Source organism: Hippoglossus stenolepis, chromosome 23, assembly GCF_022539355.2.
Source record: "Hippoglossus stenolepis isolate QCI-W04-F060 chromosome 23, HSTE1.2, whole genome shotgun sequence".
NCBI lineage: Eukaryota > Metazoa > Chordata > Actinopteri > Pleuronectiformes > Pleuronectidae > Hippoglossus > Hippoglossus stenolepis.
The window spans coordinates 13,979,409-13,993,217 of NC_061505.1; the positions used below are offsets into that span (position 1 = coordinate 13,979,409).

A 13,809-nucleotide genomic window follows, 5' to 3' on the forward strand; every position below is an offset into this window, starting at 1 on the left:
CCAATATGATCGTATCCATATCTCTCACCTCTCCCAGTATTACTCTACAGTCATTGACATTCCTCTCACGCAGGCACAAGCTTTCTAGACTTCATCAAGTACACCTCGCTCTGCTCTAACTCCAAAAGGAAACCACTGGATCATTTTATGGCAGGTTAATACAGGATTTATCCTGCCGCACTGAAGTGAACCAGACCATCGTGAAAAAGCTGCACTTCAAAAGGTCCAGATGACCATATCCCTACTGGCAATACTGGGATACTGGAATACTGGCAGCTTGGATAAAGGATCAGCGAATGAGGCGTGAGCCCCAAAAGCACACAGAGGGCTCAAAGAATGGGATGTGGGTCTTCTCTCTCTCTCTCTCTCTCTCTCTCTCTCTCTCTCTCTCTCTCTCTCTCTCTCTCGCAGTGTGTGTGCGTACATGTGTGTGTGAGCCTCTGCAATGCACCATCGCCCCCAATCCCAAGTCCAACTGCAGATCATAAAGCGGAGTTTGAAGCAGCACAATATAAGCTGCTATTACTGAGGAAAAGGCAGCTAACATTTAGATATCCAAAAGGAGCAATATGACATTTTTTAAGAAATGACTTATTTCCTTTCACTGCAGGAGTGAGGGCAGAAAGGGTCATACAGGTCATACAGGTCACATCCACAGTGTGATGGAAAGCAGGGATACACCGGTTTGCCAGTAACTGGAGAGGAAAATAAAAAAATAGCCTCTGGCCAGGTTGGTTGGAGGATGTGACACGGTTTGAAATTAAATGGTATTTTTTTCAATGAAAAGTGTATATTTTGAACTGGTAGATCTACATTGAACCGATTCTATACTGACGTAACTATAGGTCTCCGTCAAAGTGAGAAGAAAAAATGTCTGGTTCATTACAATATACTACAGGTCTGGGATAAATTCATGTTTCATTTCTCCTCAAAGTTCTGTCGCTCCACATGTCCAGGCTGTAATGTTGATCACAGAGGCTGAATGCTGCTTGAGTTCCAGATGAATATATAAGTATAACCTCGGACGTCTTCATCATAACTGATCAAAACCTTGATATAACGAAATTCCTTTTGCACCTTAACTGACAAATTATACCACAGCTGTTGTACTTGCTTTGAAGGCACTACTATGAAGTTGGAGGACGCAAGAGTACAAGAGACAAAATATCCCGACTTTTAGTCACTAGCCCCCAAAAACACATTATTTCCCATGATGCAACAAAGCATTTTTATCACTCTGACCATCACACCTGTAGTTTGTTACTCAGGTAACCCTGATTACATCACCATGACATTATTATTGTTATCATTATTAGTATTATTACTTGTAGTAGTAGTAGTAGCATAGTAGTAGTAGTATTAGCAGTTGTTGTTGTTGTTGTATAGAAGTAGTATAAGTAGTAAAGAAGCAGTAGTACAGTAGTAGTATAGTAGTAGTAGTAGTAGTAGTAGTAGCTGTAGTAGTTGTTTTATAGTAGTAGTATGATAGTAGCAGTAGTACTATTGTTGTTTTATGTGACACTATTTGCCACATTTTACAAAGCTCCATCCGTACCTTTAAGTCAGAGAGAGTTTTCTTTTTTGCCATGATTTACACTAATATACACATTTTTGAGAAATTAGCTGCAACACAGATAATTTTGTATCACCTGCAAATGCATGAGGATCTGACAATTCTGAAAGACCTCGGCGGGGAGAAGCACTAAATATAGACAAAACTTTTGAAAGTTACTCTTTAGCGGTTGTTCATAAGGCTATCAAACATGCCCTCACTTTGCAAAAACATCCGCAGCATAATTTCCTGTGGTGGAAATGGTTCACGACATACCCCAGCGCTGTCGGGTCCCATTTCTTTGCACAAACACACTAATGTAATTTGTAGGTCTGCGGTCGAGGTCTGTTAACCGAATGGATGAGCAGAGACTGAAAATAGAGGTCAGGAAACTGAGCCACGGAGACTTGCTGCCCCTATTTCCAGGATTATGCTCGCTGCAGCCAGAGGGAGGCTCACTCGTCTACATGTGGGTGTGCAGGTGGATTTGTGTGCACTGCTCATATGAACAGGCGGCAGAAAGTGGGTGCAACTGCATGTTTTTTGTTGTTTAGTTCTGCAAATCCACCCCCTCCCTGACATGAAATACAGAGCGCAGTAGATACCGCAAATCTTAAACTGCGCGGTGGTGAGGGGCTGGTGTTGTGTGGAGGCCGAGTGTTGGCTGAGGTGTATTTATGGATGTAAACATGGGGGAACACCATGGAGATTAAATATCTGACAGAAATGCTATAGAGAAACCACCCAAACACCCAAACACCCCCACACACCCACAGCACTAGATTTTTACTGAAGCGAGGAGGAGGCTGGATGAGGCTGTATCCAGTGGCAACGAGTTCAAGGACGTATGGGAGGAGTGCGAGAACAGGAGGGGTCTCTACAGTAACTGCTGTGTGACCTAAGATGACGTTCTCCGTCCTCTCTTTCTCCTCTTTAACTCTTTCCTCTTCCTCCTCTTTTCCTTCATTCTCTCATTACCCCCCCCCTGCACAAAATCAATGAATAATAGCTGTGACTGTGGCCGCCTACAACATCATATAACGTACAATGGCAAGTTCTCGATAAAGGCGGAGGAAAATTCTGTGTAATGTACATTCACACAACAATAATTCCATCAGTATGATGTCACAGTCTCAACTCTGTGGCTTTGAGTTTCTCCTTTTTAACTGACACAATGTTCTCATTGACTAATTCCCCCACTTCCTGCAGATGTGCCTATGAAGAAAAAGATGGATTATGGCGTTTGAACCAAAGGCTTTTAGGGTAAAATACAGGAAGTGTCGACTTTTATTTCAATCTGCTGAGCTGCAGGCGGAATAATCAAGTATTTTTTTTCCAGATCGAAAAACTTTCCAAGTCCAATCTTTACTGTAAACTAGCATTTTTTCCAATCCGTGTTTGAACCTCACGAGTATAGAAACCCACACAACACACACTGAGAAATGGTGCCGCACACTTAAGCTGATGTTCAGGATTAGCGATCGCCAGGGAAGCGCAACATGAAGTAAATCTGTCTTCACAGCGTTTTTTCTTCTGCTCTTAAGCAGAGAATTAACACCACAAAAAGCACACTACTCTGACCCACATTAAGGTTCCTACTTTGAAGCTCGCCTGAAAAACACGGCACGCAGCGTGATTTGGAAGCATTAGTCTGGCTAATTGGTTCATTTACTGGGAAGCTGTTGAAAGAAAGGAAGGGAGGAGAGATGGGAGGTAAAACGGAAAAACGGAAAGGCAGGGCAAGGAAACGAGAGGCAAAGCAAAACAAGGCAAGGAAAGGAAAAGAGATGGGAGATAGGAAAGAATAAAAGGCAACGTAAGAAATGAAAAGGAAGGAAAGGAAAGGAAATCAAAGCTAAGAAAGGGATGGGAATGAAATCAAGACAAGGTAAGGAAAGGTAAGGTAAGTAAAGGAAAAGAAAAAAAGGAGAGGAAAGGAAAGGAAAAGGAAACTATACCAACTATGGGCACAGGTATATTAAATCCACATCCAGTCTCCACAACTGATCAATCACAGCATAAGAACACACACATCCGCACAAAAAACACACACACACACTCAGGAGAAAGTGAACCGATGAATAATTCACTGACGCTCATTGATCTTTGTGTCTCTCTCCCTCTCACCACGTAGCAGTAATTTGACCCAGGTTTAAAGTGCAGCGTTAGCTCTCAGGGTAGCTGCACACGTTCCCATGATGCATTTCAACAACACAAAGGACAACATGTCCTTCTTCCAGCCGACAGACCCGTCACATAGCTTGAATTTATCACCTTAAAATAGTATTTGCGTTATTGTAAGGACTTAAACAACAGACACTGCCCTGCCCCCCCAAAAGAAAAGAAAACCCTGCAGCTTCTTATGACTCATAGTCACGATAATTATATGTTGACCTCTAGTGGCCATAGTAATTATGACGGGATAAAAGGAGGAAGCCAGGTGACGAGACAGCTGTTTCCTGTGTGAACTGACCATTCTACAACTTTGTTTATTATTGTAACCATGACAAAAAAGGTCCTCTAACCTCAAGGAAGTGTACTTACTTTAAACCATATTCTGATCTTTACCGAAACCTAAGCAAAAGGCAGATTCTTCCATCAGCAATACTGTGTGTTTTGAAGGATGACGGTGAAAATGAAGGTCAAGTGCGCCTGCCGCTGTAGGAGTGCTATTTCACGTGACGCTAGGACAAACAAACTACAAAGTCTTTCAGGTTGAGCAACTGGATTGACAATAGTGAGTATTGCTAACCTGGACAGTCAAAGCAGACTCATTCATTATGGCGTTCCAAGCTGGCTGACTGGTTCAACCACTAACCAGATAATAGAGAGATCCATTCCAGTCAAGTCATTATTTTCAAAATATTGCCTCTCCATACCACACAGTGCATTCATGTGGGAAACATACGCTTCCCCCAGTCTGTGTCTCCACATGTGTTATCCACTCCTGCTAAGTTAAACTCAAATAATCACTATGTTGACATTTCCAGACAAGCCACAAGGTTTTTCCAGTTTGAAAACTGGAAGCGGTTCAATAAGCTGGAGGTCAAGTATTTCAGAATCTTCTTCCTGGTTGAGGGTAAGATGGAGCACAAGCTTAATGTGGATTAGTTTGACATCTGGAGTCATGCAGGTGTTTTACCGGACAAGGCTGGACGGATGAAGAGGGTGTTGAGTCCAGATGCAAATTCCTCAATTGACCAGTTGCTCTAGATTTTAACCCTTAACTGTGGTCATGATGATTGGGAAGACGACAGACTTTAAGATTTCAGCAATCCATCCATTAGCTACTGCTTATCCTTTGAGGGTTGCCGGGGCCTGGAGTCAATCCAAGCTGATAATGGGTGAGAGGTGAGGTATAACATCAAAGCTCACATTCATATCTAAGGGCAATTTAGATTCTCAAATTACACTGACCACAATCTGCACGTCTTTGTACACAGAGTGCAAACAACTGTACCAGTGTAAACTTAAATTAATATAGGATCAGTTAGAATTCAATAATAAACGACAAATAAATGAATATAGGATCAGTTAGAATTCAATAGGAATAGATTGTGGAAATATCTGTGAAACAATAATTTGTGAAGTCATTTAAGAACAATTTTAACTTTTATTTCAAAAGACTGTGTCATTCACACAGTGCTAGTCATTTTATCGTACTGTTGTCAAACCCACATGAGCAAACATTCACAAAAAGTAGGGGGCAGTTTGTTCCAGCTGAAGGTCAAATGACTTCACCAGAACATAAAACATCCACCTAGTGGCCGTAATGCAGCAGTTTCAACACACCCAGCATTTGGTCATAGAGATTCTTTGGAGAGTTTTCCCTTGAGGACATGGATGCAGAGACAAAACCGTGACAAATCACATCACAAACACACACACCCATCTACAGTAACAACAATAAAATAACTCAAGCTGTACAACTGAGCTCCAACACTCACGCACCACTATGACACTGCATTTGTGTGTCTGTGTGTGTGTCTGTGTGTGTGTGTATCAGTTGTAACCCCCTTGTCCTACGCTAAAGAATCACATGAACAGTTTCCTTATATTATCAGCTCAGCCGCAGCTTTAATCAACATGCTACAGCTGCTTGAACACAGCCTGTAACACAACCCTGTGCAGCGCTCCGTACAGCTCGCAGTAAAATGCACGGCCGACCTCGACGACTGCTGCCACAGCTAAATGTCACACACTCGGCATGTTCAACACAAATGACTCAATTAAATAGGAAGCTCCATGCACGCTGCACACTGGAATGAAGAAAGTTTTTGAGCCGGTGGAGGTGAAATGTTCGGAGGATTTGCGACGCAAGGTTTCTCATTTCCTTTTGAATAAAGTTTACATTTCGGTTGCAGTTTGATGCCGTCATTCACTTTTAATCAATTCTTTAAACTAAACACACTTATATCTTTGTACTATAAGAATCTGACTCTGGGGTAAACTCTGGAATAAGCTGTGTAACTCTAAGAAAAACCTTTGGTGTGTCCATTGATGGAGTCCCTTCACTTTGTGCTGACTTTTCCAATCTCAAAAGAATAAAAATACTCAATACTGGCAGTAGAATATACTGCGATGAACTTTTCAGTCCATGGAGTCACGCAGGATAAACAACGTGCCATCCCTGCCTTCATCAAAGGCCCATGTCAAAACCGCAGGCTGCAGGGAAATGTCACAAGCCCACTCCACATTTCAGGCTTGATTACTGCTGTGTGTGTGCATGTGTGTGTAGCCTATACGTGTGTGTTTGCACGCAGGGAGGGGGGGGGGGGGCTTAGCACCAGAGAGGTCAGCCAGTATTTATCCCAGGAAGAAGTAGCGTGGTGTCGGCCTGACTCCAGTCTGGATCTACCCACCAGTTGTGTCCACTGTTGGTCCATTCAGCAGCACTTTATCCGTCTTTGTCCGTCTTTATAAACAGACACTTTCATTTACTGAACGATTTCGTGTGCCTCATTGATCCTCAGCATGGGCGCAAATTTTTCACTGAACTGAAACTCAAGCTAACATGACACTTTCAGCGCTGCAGCATTCACACACCATTAAAATTCATTTTGAAATTGAGCTTAAAGATTGGTCTAAATACAAAAAAAAGTCTGTAGTTTTCAACCACCTCTCTTGTTTATTATTAAGACTGGAATATAAACTGTAGAAAAGCCTCTGTAAATACATTTAAGGGATCATGGTACCAACAACTACTAATTATCATTAAGATTGAAGTGATTTGATTATTTATTTAAACCGTGTCCATGTGCGAAAATATCAAACACTGGTCGGTTTCGGTTTCACATCAATTTCACAGATTTTGTGCTTCTCTTCCATCTAATAAAAAGTTGCATAATTTTGCTGATTGCCCTGCCACACACACACACACACACACACACACACACACACACACACACACACACACACACACACACACACACACACACACACACACACACACACACACACACACACACACACACACACACTATCATTCATGTGGATGTACCAGTCTTTTCTGTCTCTTCTCAGACAATCGTCTCCTGTACAAACAATGTTGAGTGCAAACAGCACGTGTGGACATCATCATTCTTTACATACAAGGAGACACACACACACACTGAGTGCACGTGGCTTTCGGCACATACCTCCTGCTGCGCCTCAGGACTTGTGACAGTATTTAACGACACAGAGCCAGAGGGAACCAGCATTAGTGCAACCCTGTCCTAAATGCTGAAAGATAATCATATAGTGTGTACGTGTGTGTGTTTGTGTGGCTGTAATTTCTCACTAGCTAGTACTTAACCAGGATTTACTGCATCATAGTTAGCTCTTATGCAAGGTATTATCTGCGTTGAAGATGCTGGAATGTTAAACAGTGACTTAACAGAGAGTTAAAGGACCAGTGTGTAGGATTTGGTAGCGTCTTGTGGTGAGGTTGCAGATTGCAACCAGTTTAATACCCCGGCCTTTCCAAGTGTGCAGGAGAACCTACAGGTAACATACAAATGTAAAGGCCCTCTCTAGAGCCAGTGTTTGGTTTGGTCAAAGGACAGGACTTGTAGAAAGGACTGTAGAAACATGGTGGTGCAACATGGTGAACTCCATAAAGGAGGACCCTCTCCTGATGTAAATATGAAGGGATCATTGTGAGGAAACAAAAACACATTGATTCTTCTTATGATTATACACTTGTGAAAATATAATTTTAAATTTTAGGTGACAGTTGTCATCCCTCTTTGCACCACACTGTGTTTTACAGAGACATAAGGCTTCACTGATAGACTGAATGAAAGTTATATTGATCCCAGGGTCAGTAGGTTTCGTACTATTTCATTAGATGTACACAACAGGAAAAAAACTGCTTGAGAAGCAGTATTGATCAGGCATCTCCTTGTGTGACCTGTGGATGTAATCTGAGCTGGAATTAACAGGCTATCCTCTGGTCATCCATCCTTATTAGTCACTGATAAGTATTCCTTGTGGGGAAGGGGCTCATCGCTGCCAGTCTCAGTGAAGGACAGCGAGGAACTAAACATAAGGCCTGTTAGTAATCCATTCTGATGTAACTTTTAACATACTGCTGCTGCGCAGATGTGATCAACTAAAGATAAAGTGCATTATATATTTTTTTCCTGGATTTGAAAGAATGCAGACTGGCCTGCAGATTGATTATACTGCTCAGCTTTCCCTCGGGCGTGTACATCGTGCCAAGCCTGTTCTGAGAGATTTACTCAAACTCGAGTGCACCACTCCTGTGGGTTGACCAGGTATACACTGTCAAACAAAGGTGGCACCAAGCGAGTAGACTTAGAAATCTGTAAATACAGATCCCCTTTCTCTCGAAGAAAGGGGATCCAAGAATCATTTGGCGTCACACAGGAACCTGGTAGGATGCCATCCAAATCATTTCCTTGTCAGGATCGAATGATTCAGGAAGATCGCAGCCCCAAGAATTATATGATGAGATTTGAAGAAACATTGCAAACTAGGGTGGCACGATGATCTGTCCAGAGTTCACCCCGCCTCTCGCAACATGTCAGCTGTGATTGGCTGCAGCTCCGAGACCTTTAAAGGTATACGTAATGGATGGATGGATAATCTAAAGTACCGATAGGCCTTCCATTTGATCAGGAATCCCATGGAATGCCACATGATTCTGGAAGTAGTTGAGAAACCAGAAGACTGGCATACTAGTCACTAGAGGGTTTGCCAAATAGACTTAAAATGCAGTCACACTGGCATTAGTCGGCAAGTCCTCAATCCATCAGCCCTTTACTTCAAATTACTCAACTGACTCTTGATCTGAAACTTAACTTTATTCAACTGAGACCTGCTCATTTGAATTGTTGGCCTTTAGAAATACTGTAATAGAGACACATTGTGTTTGACAATGGAGAAACCAATATAACCCTGCCAGAAGTACAAACTGCAGGATCACTCTCATATACTGTTTGCAGTTTGTGACTGATTGATGTTTTATCTTGACACAGTAGTAACCTTTTCAGGTTGAGATGGGGCAATTTCATTGGATGGAAGGCTACTGTCGTATCTTTTATTATATAAAAGATGGGGCAGCTGTGGCTGAGGGGTAGAGCGGTCGTCGTCCCACCAGAAGGTCCGCTGGTCGATCCCAGTCTTCCCCATCTGCATGCAGAAGTGTCCTTCGGCAAGATGCTTAACCCCCAATGTAAGTAAAAGGAAACAATTCCAAAACACAATTTCGCAAATCTAACGTGTGGATCGATCCAACCAAAGCCATTGCTAAACCGCCACTGTGCTTTGCAGCAAAGAAAAGCACGTACAGTGAAACAACAAAGTTACTCCACTTTTTATCAGCCACTCCCTCTATAGAGGCTGATGCCCGCATGAAAATTTTATTTTAGCGAGACAGATATATTCAAATCCACCTGGATCTCACTCACTCTCACGCAGACACACCCAACACGCGGATATTGCTTATCAGGAGCCACCTCACCGAACATGTGGTGACCAGCTGTCATCACAAACAGGTAGAGATCTGACATTCATTTTTCTGCTCGCGTGGAGTCAAACGTCAAACTTCTACAATGGCATCACAAAGACGGGAGACAAAGTTACAGACAAGTTTGCCATTTGTCTCACAGCGGTCTGCTAATGAATATTTACCCTCTCGAGACGAACTCATTAGCAGCACCAGTAGCTCTGCAGAGCATCAGCGGGCCTTCTTATTAAAACGGAGAGTCATGCATGATTTCTAAAAGATACGAATGTCCGGGAGAATTTCTTTCATATAAAGCCAATGTTAATGCTGCATTGACAGAGTGTTAGAGGTAGAGATGTCATTGTTTCAACTTGGTGGACTTTACTCCAACACCCCTTGTTAGCCTTGCACTCACAGAATATGCTACAAATGCTAAGATAAAAAAAGAAATAACTTATCATTACTTCTATGATTCAAGTGAAACTGGAAAAATATACATTGCCCCTTTTATTCACCTGACTCAACTGAATTAGCATTATCCTACTATCTTATTTTACTTTGTAATTATGAACAGCGGTCACAAGAAAGTGCAGCTATTTGCCACCAATTTGTTGAGACCCTCTGTTGACAGTCTTTTCGGCAGACATACTGCAGCCGTCCCTAAACTGGAGGCTGGTGTGAACAGCTTTTCACTTATATGCCTACAAAAAAATGTGGCCTGTTCTGAATAGCAACAATAAGAGCGAGCTAATGGTCAGACTGTTAGCTTTCTACTCAGCAGAAAACCTAATTCGAGGTTTAGATGCAAAATAGGACCCAATAAACAATATACCTTACTTTTAAATAGCTAAAAAAAAACTGAATTAGAGTTAATGTAACTTCATATTGACAAAGGTTGACGTGAAGAGGTATTTTTTTCACTTTTGTGGTTTCGCTGTTATGAATACCAAATGAGTTCAGTGAGCATGAGAAGCACAAGAGGAAATGCATGTTAGATAACTTTGCCGTCCTGTTGATTCCAGCTCAGGGACGGAAATATCTGAGCTTAGTTTTGAAAGGACAACCTTTTCAATATCATCATGTGCAAAATGAGAATTTCAGACTTGGGGACATTTCCTGAAAGCATCCTGTCTTCACCTATTTTCCAATGTGGAATTCCTTAAAGGGATAGTTCACCCGTAAATGAAAATTCACTCATTGTCTATTATCTACGACATTCAAATTCGACTCGTAACGACCTCTGCAGCTATTGCAAGTTCTTGCTGATCTTGTCTTGCGTCTCTTGCGGAGCTTGTGTGGTTTGTGTTTTTTTATGTTTGAAGAGACCAGTTACTTCAACTGTATTGGATTGAGCTGCAACGCTGTTTACCCCTGAAACTCCAGAAGGGTTTTGTGGACTCACACCCATCCATCGGCATAGTGGTGAGTAGATAATGAGTGAATTTCATTTTTTTTAAGGGGGCTCCTTAGCTAAATGTCAGCTGATGTCACGTAAGCATTAAGTATCTTCATTCATAGATAAGAAAGAGAAGAAGATTATAGTTATTCCCAAGCAGTAAGGCAAATATTCAAACCATGACTTTCACTTTGATGTAGAATTTAGATTCTCTCCTTTGACAATTTATTCACAGCCACACCCTACTCGCAGATAGTCTCTGATATGAAGCAGCTGCAGAAGTTATGATGTGCTACTTCTGGCACAAAGTGTGTGCATTCATTTCCATTTGCAAAACAAACAGTGCAGTGTTGCTGCGGGACTCCACAGCACACACAGGATTCAAATGAGGACCAGCCCTCGTGTTGCATTGGTTGAGTCTTCCCTCGGAGACGGAGCCGGCCGTGACAGCAGACCACCAGGAGTCAGGCCTGCTGTGGACAGCGGCCATGCCCCTTCAAACCAGGAGGGACTGCAGGGCAACATGATGCAAAGGGCCACCGAACCCACTGTGGGCGTTACACCCCATGCACATGACATTCATTTTTTTTAAAGGGACACATTTGAAATTTCAGGGGGGCAAACTGATGCTGATGATCTCTGGGCGATAAAGGGTAATTAGACTCTACATTTTAAATGCATAGTGTATAGTTTACACATAGTGATGCTACTGCAGGTTGTGTAATAATAGGACAAAGCAATGAGTGAGCATCACAGCTAGAAGCCCTGAATAGATTTTACTATATTATAGGAATTGCTCTTTATGCTGGAATCAAAAACAACTGCAGGGGAGAGGAAGTGTGTAAGAGACATGTTCTTACCAGTGCTGCTCATGGTGCCAGTCACACGTCCGCTCGGCTCAGATGATGCTCAGTAAATAAGCCTCTATCCTCATTGACAGGACATGGATGGTGATGCCAGCAGCCGCAGAGCGCACACGCCTCAGTGCCAGGCAGCGGGATGAATGGAGCGTTGGCGCGGGGGGAGTGGTGCAGGGAGGCCGGCTGTGCTCGGAACCGCTGAGGCCGCAGAGGTGTTCTGGGAAACAGCCGCACCGTGGAGACAATGTCCCGCAGACACTGCAGAGGCTGCACCGCCTCGAACAGCAGCCAGTGCAGGGTGGGTGTGGGCGCACCGTGGAGAAACGAGACGTGCGTCAAGCCAGATGGAGGAGTTACAGGGATCCTGGTGTGGTATTTCAAAATAAAAGACTTCATTAAAGCGCACCCAGGAGGGGTTTGATAGTGAGACAGCAAAATGTGGAACAGTTTAACTGATACATTATACATTTACGATCTGAAATGTGTTTTGTACAGCCCATATTTACAAATCACAATTTGTCTCATAGAGCTTAGCAAGGTGTGACATCCACAACAACCTTAACCCTCAACAAGAGTAAGGGTGAATGTTGTATTTAATGTTTTTACTTTTACTCCATGTCTGGTATGATGCAGCAGCACCCATAATCCAAAACTATCAGGATAAGTCTAGTGCTTGGCTGGACATTATGAAATATAACCCAACGCAAATATCCTATGTAGTATAAATAAACATCATGTATAAGATTTTTTGAGCTGAATAACAAATCTAAATTAAATTAATTCTAACTTACAAAATAAACAGTATTTGAGTTTGTTTGTACTAATTTGATCTAATTCATGTGAAAATGTAAATTCATAGTTAAAAGCAAACACTTCACAGAAAGGCCTCAGCTGGCTGACTGGTCGGAGCTTCTTCGCTGTGAGGGGACGTTGCTAATCACTGCAAAATCCTGCTTGAATTCAACATCAGTTAATGACATTCTCGCACAAATTTTCAGCAAATCAAATTGCCAAAACACAACCAGACATACTGATTTCCCGAAAAATAAAACTCTATTTATGTATAGCACCTGTAATGTGAATCAAAATGTGATCATCATTGCAATTGTGTTTTAAAGCCCCATGAAGTTAAATTAATAGAGTTACATATATATATATATATATATATATATATATATGTACAGGGGCCAGAGCAGTGTACCGAATGAGATCAATGTGTTTTGGAGGCGACATACTTTTATTTTGAAGGGTCAAACCCCACAGCTTCCTGCCTCATGTTAGATAACAGCGTGCATATTGCAGACTGCTGCTGCACAGCATGAACGCAGTGCTCGGACTGACAGGGATACATGGGAGTTGTAGTCTTACAGAAAGAAAACAACCGTCCTAACGAGCAGCGTGCTGCTGATCTGGGACTACAGCTGAACTCAGTGTAAACAAAGGGCACTGTGACTGTGACACTAACAGAAGTGTATTTATTAATAGTTTAGATTTCATGTTTAATTAATTTGTGTGCGTAGTTCTTGTTTGTGTGTTGCAATACATTTAAATATGAGTCATCTTGGTATTTTTGTACTATATGCAAATATACTTAGTGTACTATGGTGAATTCATAACCGTAAACACACACACACACACACACACACATTTACATACCATTCTATATTCAGATTATTTTTGAATACCATACCTGCCTATATAAGCATAAACAGTCTATACATGCATAAATAGTGACATGTCTATTTCAATATCTCATTATACTAGTGTACAAATACAGTTTACATCCTCATGCTATCATCCCGTGCCACTGCACTTTGCTCAAGTGCAGTGTTATATACATATTCTATATTTTAATATTGATTTTTTAATTTGATTTTTTATCTTTTGCCGTTCTCTAATTCTCTTGTCTACGTCATATTGACTGTCTGCTGCTGTAACAAGTGAATTTTCAAAATGTGGGATCAATAAAGTTGCGTCTTATCTTATCTTAGGAACAACTGATTAGGAGGCAGTGGGTGATGAGGATCAGTTCAAACACCTTCTCTGA

General features: G+C 41.9%; 1 protein-coding gene across 1 annotated transcript in view; it reads right to left on the minus strand.

Moving 5' to 3' along the window:
* The window catches only part of ablim2 (actin binding LIM protein family, member 2), an 80,210-nt gene extending 68,133 nt beyond the window's left edge, over positions 1–12,077 (minus strand). The window contains exon 1 of the mRNA XM_035148199.2: positions 11,763–12,077. Within this exon, the coding sequence (XP_035004090.1) occupies positions 11,763–11,775 (13 nt within the window). The 5' untranslated portion in view covers positions 11,776–12,077. The remainder of the gene's footprint in view (positions 1–11,762) is intronic.
* Positions 12,078–13,809: the final 1,732 nt, after the last annotated feature.